This window comes from Triplophysa dalaica, chromosome 13 (genome assembly GCF_015846415.1).
Source record: "Triplophysa dalaica isolate WHDGS20190420 chromosome 13, ASM1584641v1, whole genome shotgun sequence".
Taxonomy (NCBI): domain Eukaryota; kingdom Metazoa; phylum Chordata; class Actinopteri; order Cypriniformes; family Nemacheilidae; genus Triplophysa; species Triplophysa dalaica.
The window spans coordinates 15,148,128-15,163,799 of NC_079554.1; the positions used below are offsets into that span (position 1 = coordinate 15,148,128).

Here is a 15,672-nt window from a genome sequence, read left to right on the forward strand (position 1 = left end):
TGAATATAGCCTGTTTTAATCCGTATCGTTTTAAGATGGAACTTTGGGACTTTTTTGCAAAGTGGATGAAGGTAAAGGTGCGAACGAGCTGTGGTTTTGAGGTAACAGAGAGGTTGCGGTCTGCTGTCAGTCTCGAGCAAAAGCGCGTGCCTCCTCTGCGCTGGTGTTGCGCTGTAGGAGGATTTAAATCAGAAGCGCTCGTGTGGGTACTTCGCGCTTTTTGTCGCAGTGTTATGCCGCCCCCTACTTTAAGATCACACAAAAACAGGGAGTTTAAGGTGTTTGCAGTTTTTGGAAACGGATTGTAGGTGATACAGTAAAACGGATGCAAGTTTTAACCCAGGGGTCATGCAGGACAAATCAACGTTTTTGTGGAAATAAAGCAAATGTTCAATAAATGCAGTATTATGCGTCAGCCAATGCTTAAGTTCAGCAAAATGAGTCTTGCAAGTAACAGTTACAATTATTAAAAGGTATTGTATCATCAATAATTATTACTTTAATAGATTTAGCTACAAAATTCCTCGGCCTAAAAATAAATAAAGTAGGCCTACCAATGAAACACTTAAATAATAATATACTGCATATTTAGAAAAATCTTTGTTAGACAAATCTTTTTTTTGTTGAGGTTTTCCAGAATGTTAACCAACAATCATATCAAATTAAATTCTTATAGCCTACATAACAAAGCAATAACAAACAAAAGAATTATAATAATAATACTTTTAAAAAGGGGTGGGGAGGGTCTATAAGGGAGCTTACAGCTGGTGTCTGAAGTGAACTTATGTTCAAAATACAAAAGGAAAGGTCTTAAAAAATCAGTCCTTGTAAGAAATACCTCGGTTTCTCTAACTGTAAATATGTCATGACACTTTCTACCCACTTGAAGTGCGTTGGTGGACTTCCAGTGTAGGAGTAAAAGCCGTATAGCCAACATTGAAGAGAAAGACGCTGCATCTGATTGACCAGATGGAAGGTTCTCCGGTATCACGCTAAATATTACTGTTATTGGATCTGGTCTCATCTCCAGGCATGGTTTAAAAAGGGACTCAGATGTGTGAATATATTTTTCAGGGTGGAAGATTTATCTCCTTTGAAGATGATCAAAACATTTGATGTTCCCAAGTCAAATTTTAATAGACACTTTATCTAAAGGTGCGTAGCCTAGTCAAAAAATATTTTAATACCCTTTCGACCCCTTTTCCTAATAGTTGGATCCAGGACAGTGTACAGTCCTATTGAAATAGCGTAAAATAGAAATAGATATTTTAAAGGAGCAATGGGAAGAGGATTTGAGTAGTGCAGTCCCAGAAATAGCTTGGCAGTCAGCGGTTTGGTTAATATGTTTTGGGCGTTTCCAGTTCTAGGACCATTCTGATCTGCTGTGTTTAATACTTTTTCATCTATGTGCGAAAAGGAGATGAGACTGGATCCAATAACAGCATAATTAATAATAAAAATAATAATATAAATATTGAATAAATATTGCTAATTGTGGTGGTCATATTGCCAATTGCGGTCAAATTGCTAATTGTTGGTCAGTGGCAAGTAATTGTTTGACCAAATAGCAAATGCAGTTTCATAATTGTTTGTTTAGGAATCAATCGTATTTGTCAAAAGTATTTGTCTCATAGGTACTGTACAGAACAGTATAAACTGTCTCAGAGCAGTTTGACCAACATTTACCTTGTCTTACTACTCCTCCTTGTGGCCTTTTGTAGTATTACATTATCCTTTGAAAATCGTGTGAATTCTAGAAATATTCTCACTTATTTAAGATGATAAACACATACATATGAAATATTCAATAGAATACAACATAAAATGGTATATTAATAACAAAAAATTACACAATTGTTATTATATTTGAATCAACATTATTTTTTGTGCACCATCAGAAAAATCAGAAGTACAAAACTCCTTTAGAGAAACTACACCATGAAGGCACAAAACACAGATTTTAAATCGTTTTTATTTTCCATTGCACAGTAATTTCTATCTACAGAAGTTCTAAACCGTTTGTGGCAGCAGATAGTCATAAACATCCATGTGAAATTTGCATAAAACTGTACAAGAAATTGGCTACAATGAGAAAATACTGCAACCCACTGATAACCGTTATATTCAGGACAGTAAATGAATGAGGCTCTTCTGCATGTTAAAAGTGTAATATTTCAGGTAAGAATGTTCTGTCTGAAACAAATAAAACATCCACTACAGGTCAACATGAGACAGTACAAATCGAACAAATAAAAAAGCCAAAAAGCAACAGAAAAATTCAGACATCATCTCACTTTCTTCTCATGAAACTACCAAAGGCGAACAACCAGGTCATCAACAGTAAATTCTAAACCTCTTAAAAAGGTGTGATGGTTTAATTCTCGTGGAGGTTTCCGAAAAAAACACTGATTTGACTGAAATGTACAGCATTACAGTTCAACATGGCTGACTGGATTATTTGACGTATAGCATCCTAGAACATCAATGTTTCCCTTTATCTCAAACAACCAGTTTAGAGGAGTCGTAACTTAAAATATTTGGTTTTGAAAATTAAATATAACCATTTGAAGGCTTGACATGTCTTCTCATAAATAAGGTACATAGAAAAGTATGGCGCTTTCAAGCAAAGCAAACTTTCTTATTACTAATTTTACTGGATCGCTGACAGCCCTCACCCTGGTTGTGTTAAAACACATTCTCAGGCCTTGATACCTCAATCACGTATATGTCAATTTTCAAAAGAACACACACTCACTTAAAAAATTCGCCCTGTCAGGCAAGAACAGAGCACACACTGAAAACAAAGGTATGGAAACAAGCAACAGCACACGGTATAATCAGTTTGAATGAGCTCTGAAGTCTTCCTCCCCAAAAGCATATATAAAAATATTTTTTTAATAATCGATGATTAAAAATATGACAAGGATATCTATTCAGGGAAATACAGTACTGCAGAGAAAAATACACATTTTACAAATATAATTGAATTACTTAAGGTGAAATGACATGATATCCAAAAACAAACCCGGTATTGGGAAACACTATTACACCATGGCATGAAAACACATCTACAGAGAATACAGAGTCCAACACAGAGAAACATTTATAGTCTGAGAGAGATCGGCCTCGTTTGTAATTCTTTTCCCCCCACATTTTTGTCGAAGTATACGGCTTACGAAACACACGAAATGCAGACTCCACTTGTAATGGTGGCGCACGGCCAAAAACATTAGGACACTCATCAACACTGTTTTTAACGGGTGGAATATGGAGTGGTACTTCAGACACATATAGCTTTCACAGTCAGTGGAATACGCAACTCAATGAAAGAAAATCTTTGGCGTTTTAAAAGATATGGCAACTGTCTTAGGGTCAGTATGGCCACTTCCGCTCTCGATTTCATGGTCCCAGATTGTCAAACCACTTCATTCACAGAATGGCAAAAACTTTGGGCGGAGAGGCAAGTGGGAATTGTTTCTCAAGTGAGATTGGGTCACGTGAGTCAATGCAACATGTATAGCAGCATTTGCAAACCACAAATAATATTGTAATGGCACTAAAATGTGGTTTCAAGGGAGAAATGGGGGGAAAAATACATTATTACCGTGTTTTGCATTTAATTGTTAATTTTCCGCTTGAATGTATACAGTTAACACTTACTGTAAGTGCTTACACAGACGTACACAGTATGATGATGTTTTTGTGCCAAAATGACCTATGGCATATACGTATTGATCTATAGCCAAACTCAAACCTATGAAATATATTAAAAAATATTGACCTGATGTTTGAAACTACTATTGATAACGTTCCAAAGTCTCACTTGTAAACAAAATCACCAAAGATGAAGTCTTCACAAGCTGTCCAATTTACTGATTTTAATGGAACCAGGTATGACAGAGCCATTTCTGAACATTAAGTGCTTTAATTTAACAAGTTAAACAGACCCAACCCAAAATATTTAGTGAAGCACAATCTCTGGTAAGCATGTGTCTATTTTAAAGCGGTTTACTCTATGCAGTATGCAGGGATGGAAGGAAAAGCTTGTCTAATTGACAAAATCAAATCTCTTACGACACTTGCTGCAACTTAATTTTCAGTCATCTGTTCAAGCTATTGAGGTCTATATGGCTGCCTTCATAATGACGTAATAACGATAATGTTCAGGTTTTAAATGTTAAAGGGATTGTTCACCTCTGAATGAAAATTCTGTCATGAATAACTCTCTCTTCGTTTATCTTTGGAACACAAATGAAGATAGTTATGGTTAGATCCGAGAGCTTTCTGACTCCCCAATAGACAGCAACGCAACATAAACTCAAAGTGCAGAAAGTTAAAATTGTCCATGTGACTACGGCAGTTCAATATTTAAAGTCCTGTGTAATTTACATTTATGCATTTGGCATTTATCCAAAGTGACTGACATTGCATTATACTATATATTTGCTTATGAGTATTTATTTGGAGGGTCTATTGACAGATATGCAATATAATATACATAACAATACGTTATCTCCTTCGGCAAAGAAGCATGTCGTAGAGCTTAGAAAGGGAGCGGTGGAGTGAGGCATTGGTTGCAATTCGCAACCTCACATCTAGATGCCACTAAAATCTTCACATTGCTCCTTCAAATTTAAGAAAATACTTTTTGGCCGCAAAAAATAAACCAAAAATAAATATTTTATTCAATTAATTTCCTCTCAATTTTTAGGACAATTTTATCTTTACTAAACTTTCTGCCCGATGAGTGCATGTTGTGTTGCCATGCATGGGGTTGTCAGAAAGCTCACAGACATCATCAAAACCTAAAAACTTCAATATTAAAGTCCCCATTAACCTGAAGTGCCATCGTTTTTACTTCCATATTTTGACGCATTTCCGAGAGAAATGGAATTTATTATGAGAAGAAAATTGGGCATGGCTTTCGTCCTTCTCTGCGATTTGATTGGATGCATTTTGAAATGAAACTGGCAGCAGACAGTTGAAGGGGAGGAGTTAAAGGAAGCACCGCCCGAGCCGTCTAACATGCATCATTTAAGATGGCCAGTCCTTACATAAAGGAAGTGCATTTTCAGATTTGAACTAAAGATTATGAGGGCACACAAATTTTAAAGAGAGAATGGCCCACATCTATAAACTATTTACAATGAACGCTGCAATATTTCATAAAAAAAATAGGTATTGTATTTTCTATTTCACTGGGACTGTAATAATAATTTGTGTTTCAAAGGTGAGCGAAGGTCTTACGATTGTGGAACGTCTGGAGGGTGAGTAATTTATGATATCATTTTTATTCATTGGTTACCTATCAGCGAACACGAGTTGGTTCACTTAAAAAGGAAGCTTCAGTCAGTAATTGCTAACCATTGTGTCATTCAAACTCCACATCGCTTTCTTTTGTTCTTTGGAATCAAAATTGAGATAAAAAAATATTTTTCTCTTCTCTGTGTGAGAATCTACTCAATCAATGAGATTCTACTCGTGTTGTGAATATCACTGATCCCTGTTCCAGTTGTTATGCATTATTTACAAGTAAATATCCTAAACTGCTTTAAGAATGATACGCCCATTCGTATGACATCATAACGCTTGGAATACACAGCACAAATCACATTGAATGATTTTATTTTTATATGGTTCCAAAGAACAAAGAAAGCCATACAGGCTGTGTACCACATTAAAAGTTTTTGGGTGAACAAACTCTTTATATTTTCCAACTCTGTCCAGACCTGGTATTTGCTGTACTGATTTTTATAGAAAGATCTGTATAATGTTTCACATGAAAATACCATCAATTAAGTCATGCTTGCATTTCTAAATAGTTAATTCACAATGAATATTTTACATACAGATGCTTCAATTCTATCTCTGGCTTATCTCTCAGCCATTTAAAAACCCTCTTGAGATGGTACTTTAATGTAAAGCATTATAGTATTCCCAATAATTAAAAATATGACTCAAAAATCATTTTAAGATAAAGTGATTTGCTAAAAAACAATAAATAAACAAATAAATAAAATATTTAAATAGGAATGAAACCAAATGGGATCATTTAGGAAAAGGTCAATTTACATAAATATACCAAGTAAATTTTAGGAGTAAGGAGATTGTTCTCTTCCCGGTTACAGCGTTTCTTATGAACAGAGCTCTTCCCATGCTTCGCCCAGTGTCTTCATATTTAAGCTCCTTTTGACAGTCAATAGCAAATATGGCAATTATACAGACTTTAATGGATTTATATAGAATTATGTAGTATATATATTATTTTTCACTTTTTTATCTGGAGATTTTTTTTGTTTATTTCGTTTATTTGTCTTTTTTGACTATGCACTGCTCTCCAACGTACGAGGCAGAACATGATTGCAAAAAACAATAGCACAAAAACAATTCAAGGACTGAGAGAAGAAATAGAATTTCTAGGCCTGCCAAGCCCAGCCGCCATGAGAGAGGATAGGCGATATTCAACGAACGAACAAAAACCGAAGAGTGGACACTTGTCATGGTATGATATTCCTCAAACTGGGGCCGCTCTCAGTCTGTGCCTCAGTTCTGTGAGCAGACCGTATTTAGTATTGTGCTAGGATAGAGCGAGGGATCCCACTGGTCCAGCAGAGGAGAGATGAAGAGAGGGAATGGGACACGGATTAGAGATGAACAAGGCTGTGTAAGACAACTCCTGAGTCCCGCTGGGCTCTGCTGTTGTCCGGAGATCAGAACTGGTACCATTTCTTATCCTTACACTTCAGCATCATCTGCAGCACAGAAGAAAAGTTACATCTGTCAATCATGATCCCAAACTTCTGGAAAGAAATTATGAAAGCTAGTGCGCATAAATGATGTCTCCAAAAGTCTGATTCCACATTGAAAATATGATTCAAAATCAAGTTTATGAATTTTGAATAAAATTGTACAATAAAAATGTTCTTTATTGTTATGATGAAAATCAATATGAAATGTGCATTTCTGGTAAATTTTGACATTGACCAAGTTAAGTAAAAACAAATGAAAAAAAAATTGTTCAAAAAAGCATTCTGCAAGCGTTATTAATGTTTAGCTATTTTTTTAAAAAATGATCTGGTGGTGCCGTGATTACTCTTAACCTCATGAGCGTGTTTGGAGAATGAGTCAGCGCTGGCCATCATGGCTGCCGTTCTCTCTTCCGCCTCGCCCAGTTTCTGTCCTCTCTCATCCAACGCTAAACGAGCTCGAGCGAGATCACCCACGATGCCAGACGCTGCCCCCTTCATGCCTTCTATACCCCCAGGACCAGGAATGTGCTGAGCGAGACTGCGTGGTGCTTTTCCGGCGCCTGTTTCCCCAACTGAAACAAAATTACAATGTGTTACAAAGGTTCTGCAGACTTTTTTTTAATTGAGCACAATATGCTGCCTTAAAGAACACACCACATGGTAAAACACATACCTCTGTAGAGAGGTATTGTACAGGGGACGGCGGGGCTAGTTGTCACAAAGACTTTATTGCAGAAACAACTCAAACATACATTCTTGCACATGTGAACTTAACTGTATACACTGTATGAAATACCAGTAAAAAACGGTGAAAAATTTTACCACATATCAAAAATGCATACATTTCGGTAAAATAAAACAGTAAAAGTTTACAATGTAAAATAAAAATAAACATATAAAATATTTTGAGGGTATTTTTCATACATGTCACATTTTGGGTGGGATAAGCTAAGTATGTTGTATAAAAATTATTATATTTATTTAAAGGGGTCTAAGACTTCTGTTTAAGTTATTTTATACATTTTCTTTGTTATGAATTGTTTTGGTTCCTATTATTCAAGAAATTTCTGTTTAATAATATTATTACTTTGAAAACGTTTCTGTTTATTTAAATTAAACTAATTTAAATAAATGGCCTAAATGATTGTAAAACCTTTTTATTTTGCCTCAGAAATAAACTGAAAAAAGTTTATGGCAAAAATGTATTAATTTTATAGAGCAACATAATAAAATAAACAATCAAATAAAAAAAATGGCAAAAGCATATAAAACTTAATATTAACTAAATTAACTAAAATTAAAACAAAAAATAAACATCTAAAAATAAAAGCTTATTGAAAATATTCATTACACTACAATAATCTGCTATTATTTTTAATGGAAATGGAAATTTTACTTAGACTAGACTATTTTTTCACTTAATTTTTGGTAGACTATTATTAATTTATTAATGATACACTGTGGTCGCAATATGGTCATAAAAAGTTTAAAAAGGGAGTATTTCCACAAACTGTACAGTGAATTTTTTACTGTTTATTTTCTAGATTTTTGTATCCAGGGTATGTGCCTACAAAATGCAACCACACACTTACCCTGAGAAACATTAATTGAAGTTGAAAGTGTGAGAAGCAGCCTCTAGGCGCCGTAGCTACAGTATACTTTAAGCACCCGAGTGACTGTATAAATCAGATAATGAAAAGACAACTCACAGAGTTCCTCTCTGTCTAGAGACTGTGCTCCTCCGCCGAAGAGACCCTTAAAGAATCCCCTGTTAGGAGCTTCGGGCGTCTCCACTGGAGTGAACAACTCGCCCAGCATCTCCTGTTACACAATGCAATCATCACCTTCACAAACAATATTCAGTAGATCCGCCTACAGGAACGGCCAATGAAGGCTTTGCTCACCTGCAGGTTCTCGCAGACCTCCTGGCTGTATGTGATTCTCTGGATCTCAGTAGGAGAGGTCAGGTACAAGGCCTGGCCGAGGTTCGTGAAACAGAACGTTCTCGCTATCCGCATGTCTGTCAGGGGCAGGTAATTTACATCCAGCAATGGTCTCAACCCTGGCAGACTAAAAAGCACAGAGACATTTCTTTAGCCATGGGATGTCACGCCAAGTCTATTATTCAAGAGCTGTGGTGGCGGTGCTTGTTTTGTCCCCTAGAGAGTGCCATTAAATTACGGGAAACAAGCATTAGAGATATTTGTAGATGTTATCTACGATAATACCGCAAGGTCGCCGCGTTTGATCGTTAACTTTGACTTTCCTACTGAGAGAGAAAAACGCACAGATGTTTGTCGACTCTTCTGTCCTCTTTTAAGATTTATAAGCCAAAGTGCTTTAAAGAGCAATACAGTGATTAGATCTTTGTTGGAATAGCAACAGGCCCCCCAGGCTATGACTTTGCTGAACAGCCGAGCAAGACGACAATATTCTGTACTAAAAATAGCCTGAATTGACTTTGCGTGATATATCAATATTCGGATACAAACAGTTCCTCACGTCGATGAAACAATCCTCAGGCGGTGTGTGAAATAAATGTGTTAAGGCCGCTCGGGTTACATTCCTGTAATGTTACATTAAAAACTATAATAATAATAATAATTAGATTTCTGTAGGTTGAAGTGCTTATTATTTTGCTAGATTTGTAATTTATTATAAACATAGTAAACAGACCATCACCATGGTAAGATTGCCGAATAATAAGATTTTTTTTAAAGCAAACTAGACGTTTAATGTTAAAACAACCTACTAAACTTTAAGTTGTAATGGCTGACTAACAAGTAAGAACACACAATGCAATACAAATATAATATAAATAAATGCAATGTAAATATAAATACAATAAAAATATGAATAAATACAATATAAACGTGAACGTAAATATAAAAAAATAAATTCAATATAAATAAGACATAATATAAAAATAAACAAATATAAATGTAAATAAAATAAATAAATGCAATATAAATACAAACTTCCTGTTTATGAAGCACATTCTCTCTCACCTGAGGGTCATGATGTGTCCGTTGGCACAAAAGCAGGCCAGACAAATGCCAGCGTTTATCTGTACCACATCCGCCCGCAGTACAAAGGACGTTTCGGTGATGTTGTGTTTAAAAGCGCAGGTCTGGGAGGGCAGGCTAAACACTTTGGCCTGTTTCTCCGAGCACACCACAGCGTACTGGTTTTCATTCAGCTCCTGGGATGTGGATGGGGATACGGACACCGGCCGTCTCTTACGAACCTTGTCCCGCTCCTCTCCATTGGCTGGGGCGTTGGGTTCACACCATGGCTCGAACGCAGGAGGGGCGAAAGACCCTGTAGAATCCAGGAAGGCCATTCGAATGATGCTTCCCTTCAACCTGATAAAAGTGCCTGAAGAGAAAGGTTTAAGAGGTCAGATGTATCCATCAAATCAAACACACACGAAACTGAGCATTGCAATGTTTTGCATTGAATGAATCACCACTAGGGGAGACGATGACTGGTTGCAGAAGTCTCTGCTCTCCAGCAGGGGGCATGTTGAGAGAGATGGCCAGCAGTGTGCCCAAAGAGGTGCCAACCCACAAACTTGGCGTATGCCCGCCATCAGCTTTGCGTGTGTATGTCTCGCAGAAATAAAAAGACGTGATGGCCTCCCGTGACTCCTTGTCGATACTGGTGACGCTGGAGCTCCGTGAGCGGCTGAAGGAGTTGTCCCTGTTGTCTAGAGGTATGGCAGTCCGCGGTGGACATACAGAGAGTAGGACAGTAGGGAGAAAAACACAACAAGGTAAAGCCCCTAACCCAAGATCAGTTATTTTGTGCCATACCAGTGTACAGCCTCTTGAGTGGAAGATCTTTATGAATATTTTCAGCTTCTGGTAGAAGTTATAACATGCAATCTTATTGTGGTGAAAGAATGACCTTGATGTTGGAGAAATGAGAAAACATTTTCAATGTGATATAATGAGACAAATCTTATTCACAACACAGGATCGGCCAGATGCCCAGATTTTATGGAACATACATATTTTGGACCTCGTACATATCCTCAATTGTACTAAGAATAATAAATAAACATTTATATGGAGAGTATATGGATGTGTGTGTTCAGTCTAAAAATTAAACACAAAGATTGTATTTACTTCTTTAAGAAGTACATAAAACACTGGAAACAAGACAGAAAATTAGGACTTTTTGCATTACTATGGCTGTATAAAGTATTGAATATACATCAAGCTACACATTTGATTTTCATTTCAATCTAATGATTCCAGAATTTACCACGCACGCAATTCCCCTACAATCCCATTTCCTACTAATTCTGAAAATCCTATTCGTTGAAAAAAAATTCAGACAAATTCAATTCACACTGAAGTAAGTATCAAGAAAAACTTATTTGGTGAGATTCTGACTTGCACTTTATTTAAAGTGAGAGAGAAACACCGACAGATGACCCTTCTTCATTACAACCGACTACATGAGAGAAAACACTAACTGTCTTTAAATAAACCAATATAGACAACCAAAAACCTCAAGAACCCCCTCAGAATTATTCATTTACATATTTCAGAATCAAAAATCTAAAAACGCAACTCAAACACCTTAAAATGACCCACAAAATACACATTTCATCATTAAACCTGACAGATCCGGTTTAAACACCTTGCATAATAATGCATAAACTTCTCTTACATTTAATTGCATTGACATGAAATGTTCAAAGACAGTGAACCTGTGGACACTCCCAATTCTGACAATAATGCAGATGGTCTCCACATTGAAAAGCATTAAGCATGAACGCAAAGTCAAGGCTTACCCAAGTCTGGCTTTAGCTCAGTAGGCAAGCTTAATTTCCGTGACATCTTTGCTGGAAAAAAGAGAACACGCCTCTTTACAAACACATTGAAGCTTTAGTAGAAGCCATGCAATGCTAGACGCTTGGAACGACACATGGGAGACACTGCGATACATTTCAGCCAAAAACACACTGCAAAATGCTGCATGCTGGACAAACACTACTAGGATGTGAATGCATGTCATTTGGCTGCACGAAGCCCTGAAAGGAAAATAATTAACATCAGAACAGACAAAACGCTCATTCCCAGCGTTCCGAATGCATGCACCAGAGAGGAGGGAACAAGCTGGAACTGATGGCCTGTGTGGATGACTTCTCCCATAGTTCATCCATTGACATTTCTTTGTCTTATATTGTGTCAAACACCAAAACATTTGCCATCATCCAGATAAGCACGTGACAGAAAATACTTTGAATGTTATCTTGTAATAAGATTGGCAGCCAGGAAAAACAAAAAATCATTAAGAAAGCAACAAAACAAAAACGATTTCACAGTTTATCTATGTAAAAGGAATTAAACGGAATAATAAATGATACAAAACTTGGTTTGGTTTTTAATAAGAAGTACTGTAGCATCTACAGTGACCCCAGAAAGTATTTGGTCACTAAAGTCACACAAAAATATAGGGATGTCTTGGCAGCATAGAACAAAATGTCAAAAATAATGTAGCATTTATTTTAAATACATCACACACAAAAAGAAATCTGTTCCAATAAAGACATTGACTTTCTTTCTTCAGAATAAACAAAACAATTATTTTGAAGAATTTGGGTAACCGAACAACACCGGCTCCAATTGACTTCCATTGTATTGACACAAAACCATTGAGACATTTTTCAAAATATCTTTTGTGTTTTGCACAAGAAAGTGTTATTCCCAGGTTTTGAATGACATGAGGGTGACCAAAGATTACACTAGTGAGTTCGAAATCATTACAAAAATGACTGACTTCTGAGAACATCTCTAGCATTATTTGATATATTGTCATTTATGTGTTTAAACAAATTTACTTTCAGGCGTGACTTTGGTGTCCAAATACTTTTTAGGCTGGTTGCGGTCATAACAAAAGTGCATTTTTCCATACTCACTATCCCGTGCTGACATGTACGGACATAAAAAGACAAGTACAGAAAAACAACAAATTGAACAACTTCATTCCTACAGACAGACGATTATAAAACAGCCACCGGTGTGGCCCAAGTTTCACAACAGGCACATATCACCAGGTTACATGCGTGCTACATAAACGTAGCATGCAGTGGGTCTATCCGTTTTCTATCTATTTATGTGTTCGCCATTTCCTGTTTTGTTCATACATAAAGACAGAGACAATGTGATCGAACAAAACCGGTGGAACCTCCTCGACTATATAATCCATCCTTACCTCCTCTCCCTCCTCCATTGTAGAAATGCTGATGGTTTGACATCAAGACTTTTTTGGAAGGAAGTAAAGCACATCAGCAGTTAGAGATACCCAGCAACACACAGCGCAGGAATGAAGGAGGGCGACATTGAGAACGTATCGACCTGTGTGTGTTAACGGAGCTCATCTGTTCTGCGACTGCCCACGTTCGGGTGTCACGGCGACTGTATGCTGATATTTGCACAATGATTACAGGGACCTTCTTTCAATATTTGATGATCAAACCACTTGCTGGGAGAGCGGCAGGGAAGATCTGTGCTCTGACTGAAGGTTAAGTCATTTTTGGAAATACATTCTCGTTCTGTTCTGACCTTTCGGAGCAAATCGTATCTCTATTTTCAGATCTGCCTCGTGTGAATGTCGTGCTCTTTATGGAAGGAGGTTTTTAGGTTGTCTTCTGCAAATCACGACCCCTTCAGCTTTACCGAATTAACTAGATCAAGAAAATGCAAATAGCTTAACATTCCCTTTTCATAACCATGTGCTTTACCCGGGAGTATTTTTGCATTTGTATTTGCACAAAAACAGTGTTCATTTGAACCGTTGTTTTCGCCACCCTGGAGGAAGACTTGGTCTTATAACAAAGGTTACAAGGCTGAAAAAAAACAACCGGCTGAAAAACGTGGCATGAATCTGAAATGTGACAATGATTTTACTGCGTGTCACGTCTTCGATTCAATATTTGGTTACATAATTCAGCGACGGTATCTTAAAGTAATCAATACCTCATTAAACCGCAACCGAAAGACTCTCTCGGCTAAGAGCTCTGTCTTACAGTGCATTTACAAGCTTTGCTTGTCTAGTAAATTTAGATTTAATGTGTCTTTTCCGCCCACAAAACAGCTGTGTCTTGCTCTGATGCTGTGAGATACTTAAGCTAATGCATACAACATGTACAACTATTTTGCATGGATTATCTCTTAAACCTTACAGCTTCCTAACAACACAAGATCGGTGTGTTTAGCACCGATCTGTTTGACAATCTGTATTATTTTTTAGCAAATGCTAGTCTTTGTGTCCTCGAGTTCATGGATCAGCACTTCATGGATCTCAACATATAACTTGTTTCAAACTCAGATGTAACCACTCGACTCCCAGCAGACATAGGTACCTAATGTCAGCCATTATCATTCATCACAATGTCAGATGTTCTCAGTCATGTCGACCTTTCTGAACCTTTGTTCTCAATTACAGATGCGAATAATGATGTTGAGCAACGACTGTTAGATTTGACACGGGTAATGACAGGCAGCAAGAATGTGATAAAAAATACACAATTATGTTGTGTAGAGAAGATTTTTGTGGACATAATCTTTGTTTCCTACAGACAGACGATTATAAAACTGCCACCGGTGTGGCCCAAGTTTCACAACAGGCACATATCACCAGGTTACATGCGCGCTACATAAACGTAGCATGCAGTGGGTCTTTCCGTTGGGTTTATCTATGTGTTCACCATTTCCTGTTTTGTTCATACATAAAGACAGAGACAATGTATCGGGGAGTGGGCTCCAAGCTCAACGGTTCCTACCGAACCCAGAGCACCCCCCCCTGACTGGGGCGAGTGCGGAACCCATAGTGCACCCCTGTGTTCCTGCGGGAGAAGTGGGCTCGAGGAGAGGAGCCAGAGTGGTGGAGTGATGCTGAAAGCTGTAGAGAGAACGCAGGTATGACAGCTTTATCTATTTAAAGGAGAGCTTGCTTGAGCTGATAGGGTAGATGCTGTGATTGCTGATAGCGGATCAGACGAGCTGATTATCTGCTCCTCCCAAACTTTGTTAATTAAACATCATTTATTTTTCAGTTGAAACAGGCATATTTCAAGGTGATTAAAACCCCTATCCCTTTAAACTGCAATGAATAAACATATCTTAAAGGAGTTATGCAGAGATTTTAGCGGCATCTAGTGGTGAGGTTGCGAAATTGCAACCAACGGCTCAGAAGGAGATAACATATTTACAAAACGTGCACTAAAGTTTGTCCGTTTAGGGCTGCTGTAGAAACAACATGGCAAACTCCATGCAGGGAAAACCGCGGCGTATGTAGATAGAAATAGCTCATTCTAAGGTAATAAAAACATAACGATTCATTATTGAAGGTCTTTATACACATAGTTGTGTATATTATATTGCATTTCTGTCAATAGATCCTCCAAAAATGACACACTTGACATTTAAATTAACAAAAGAAGCGGGCTCAAGCATCAGAGCTGATCAGTGTGTTGGTTATAGCGATAGTGTTGTGCTCTGAGGGACGTTTTACCTGAGGTGGGGGATTTACAGCGGTCTTCTGAGGTGGCAGAGCCTTCATTAATGTCACACAGCCCTGTACAGAGAGAGAGAGAGAGAGAGAGAGAGAGAGTTTTACTTTGTATTGTGTAAGTTTCAAGTCTCATGAAATGGTGATATGCGCTGTATTTTTGTTCCACGCCTGAAAGTGACCGAAGTGAGTGATGTGGAGAGTGTGTATGCTTGCTCTGATCTTCAGGTTGAGAGGCAGATGGGCAGTTTGGAGCTGAACCCAGCTGCTCTGATCAACAGTAACCCTGCACGCATATCCGACAGATCCCAGCCCCCCGCTAAATATCACTCATTACCCCTGACACAAACACACATGCACACACATGCCGTGTTATCTGACAACCGGGTCTGTTGCC

At 37.6% G+C, this 15,672-nt stretch overlaps 1 protein-coding gene across 3 annotated transcripts in view; it reads right to left on the bottom strand.

Annotated features, from left to right (window-relative positions):
• Window positions 1-1,954: 1,954 nt before the first annotated feature.
• Window positions 1,955-15,672, bottom strand: part of stxbp5a (syntaxin binding protein 5a (tomosyn)) — a 79,796-nt gene continuing 66,078 nt past the window's right edge. Inside the window, exons 19-27 of one of the 3 annotated variants that reach the window (XM_056764401.1) lie at window positions 15,279-15,341; window positions 12,978-13,025; window positions 11,554-11,604; window positions 10,219-10,500; window positions 9,758-10,127; window positions 8,654-8,819; window positions 8,459-8,570; window positions 7,101-7,321; window positions 1,955-6,752 (exon numbers count right to left, since the gene is read on the bottom strand). In XM_056764401.1, the coding sequence (XP_056620379.1) occupies window positions 6,711-6,752; window positions 7,101-7,321; window positions 8,459-8,570; window positions 8,654-8,819; window positions 9,758-10,127; window positions 10,219-10,500; window positions 11,554-11,604; window positions 12,978-13,025; window positions 15,279-15,341 (1,355 nt within the window). In that variant the 3' untranslated portion in view covers window positions 1,955-6,710. The remainder of the gene's footprint in view (window positions 6,753-7,100; window positions 7,322-8,458; window positions 8,571-8,653; window positions 8,820-9,757; window positions 10,128-10,218; window positions 10,501-11,553; window positions 11,605-12,977; window positions 13,026-15,278; window positions 15,342-15,672) is intronic. The other 2 variants (XM_056764402.1, XM_056764403.1) reach the window with 2 other exon arrangements.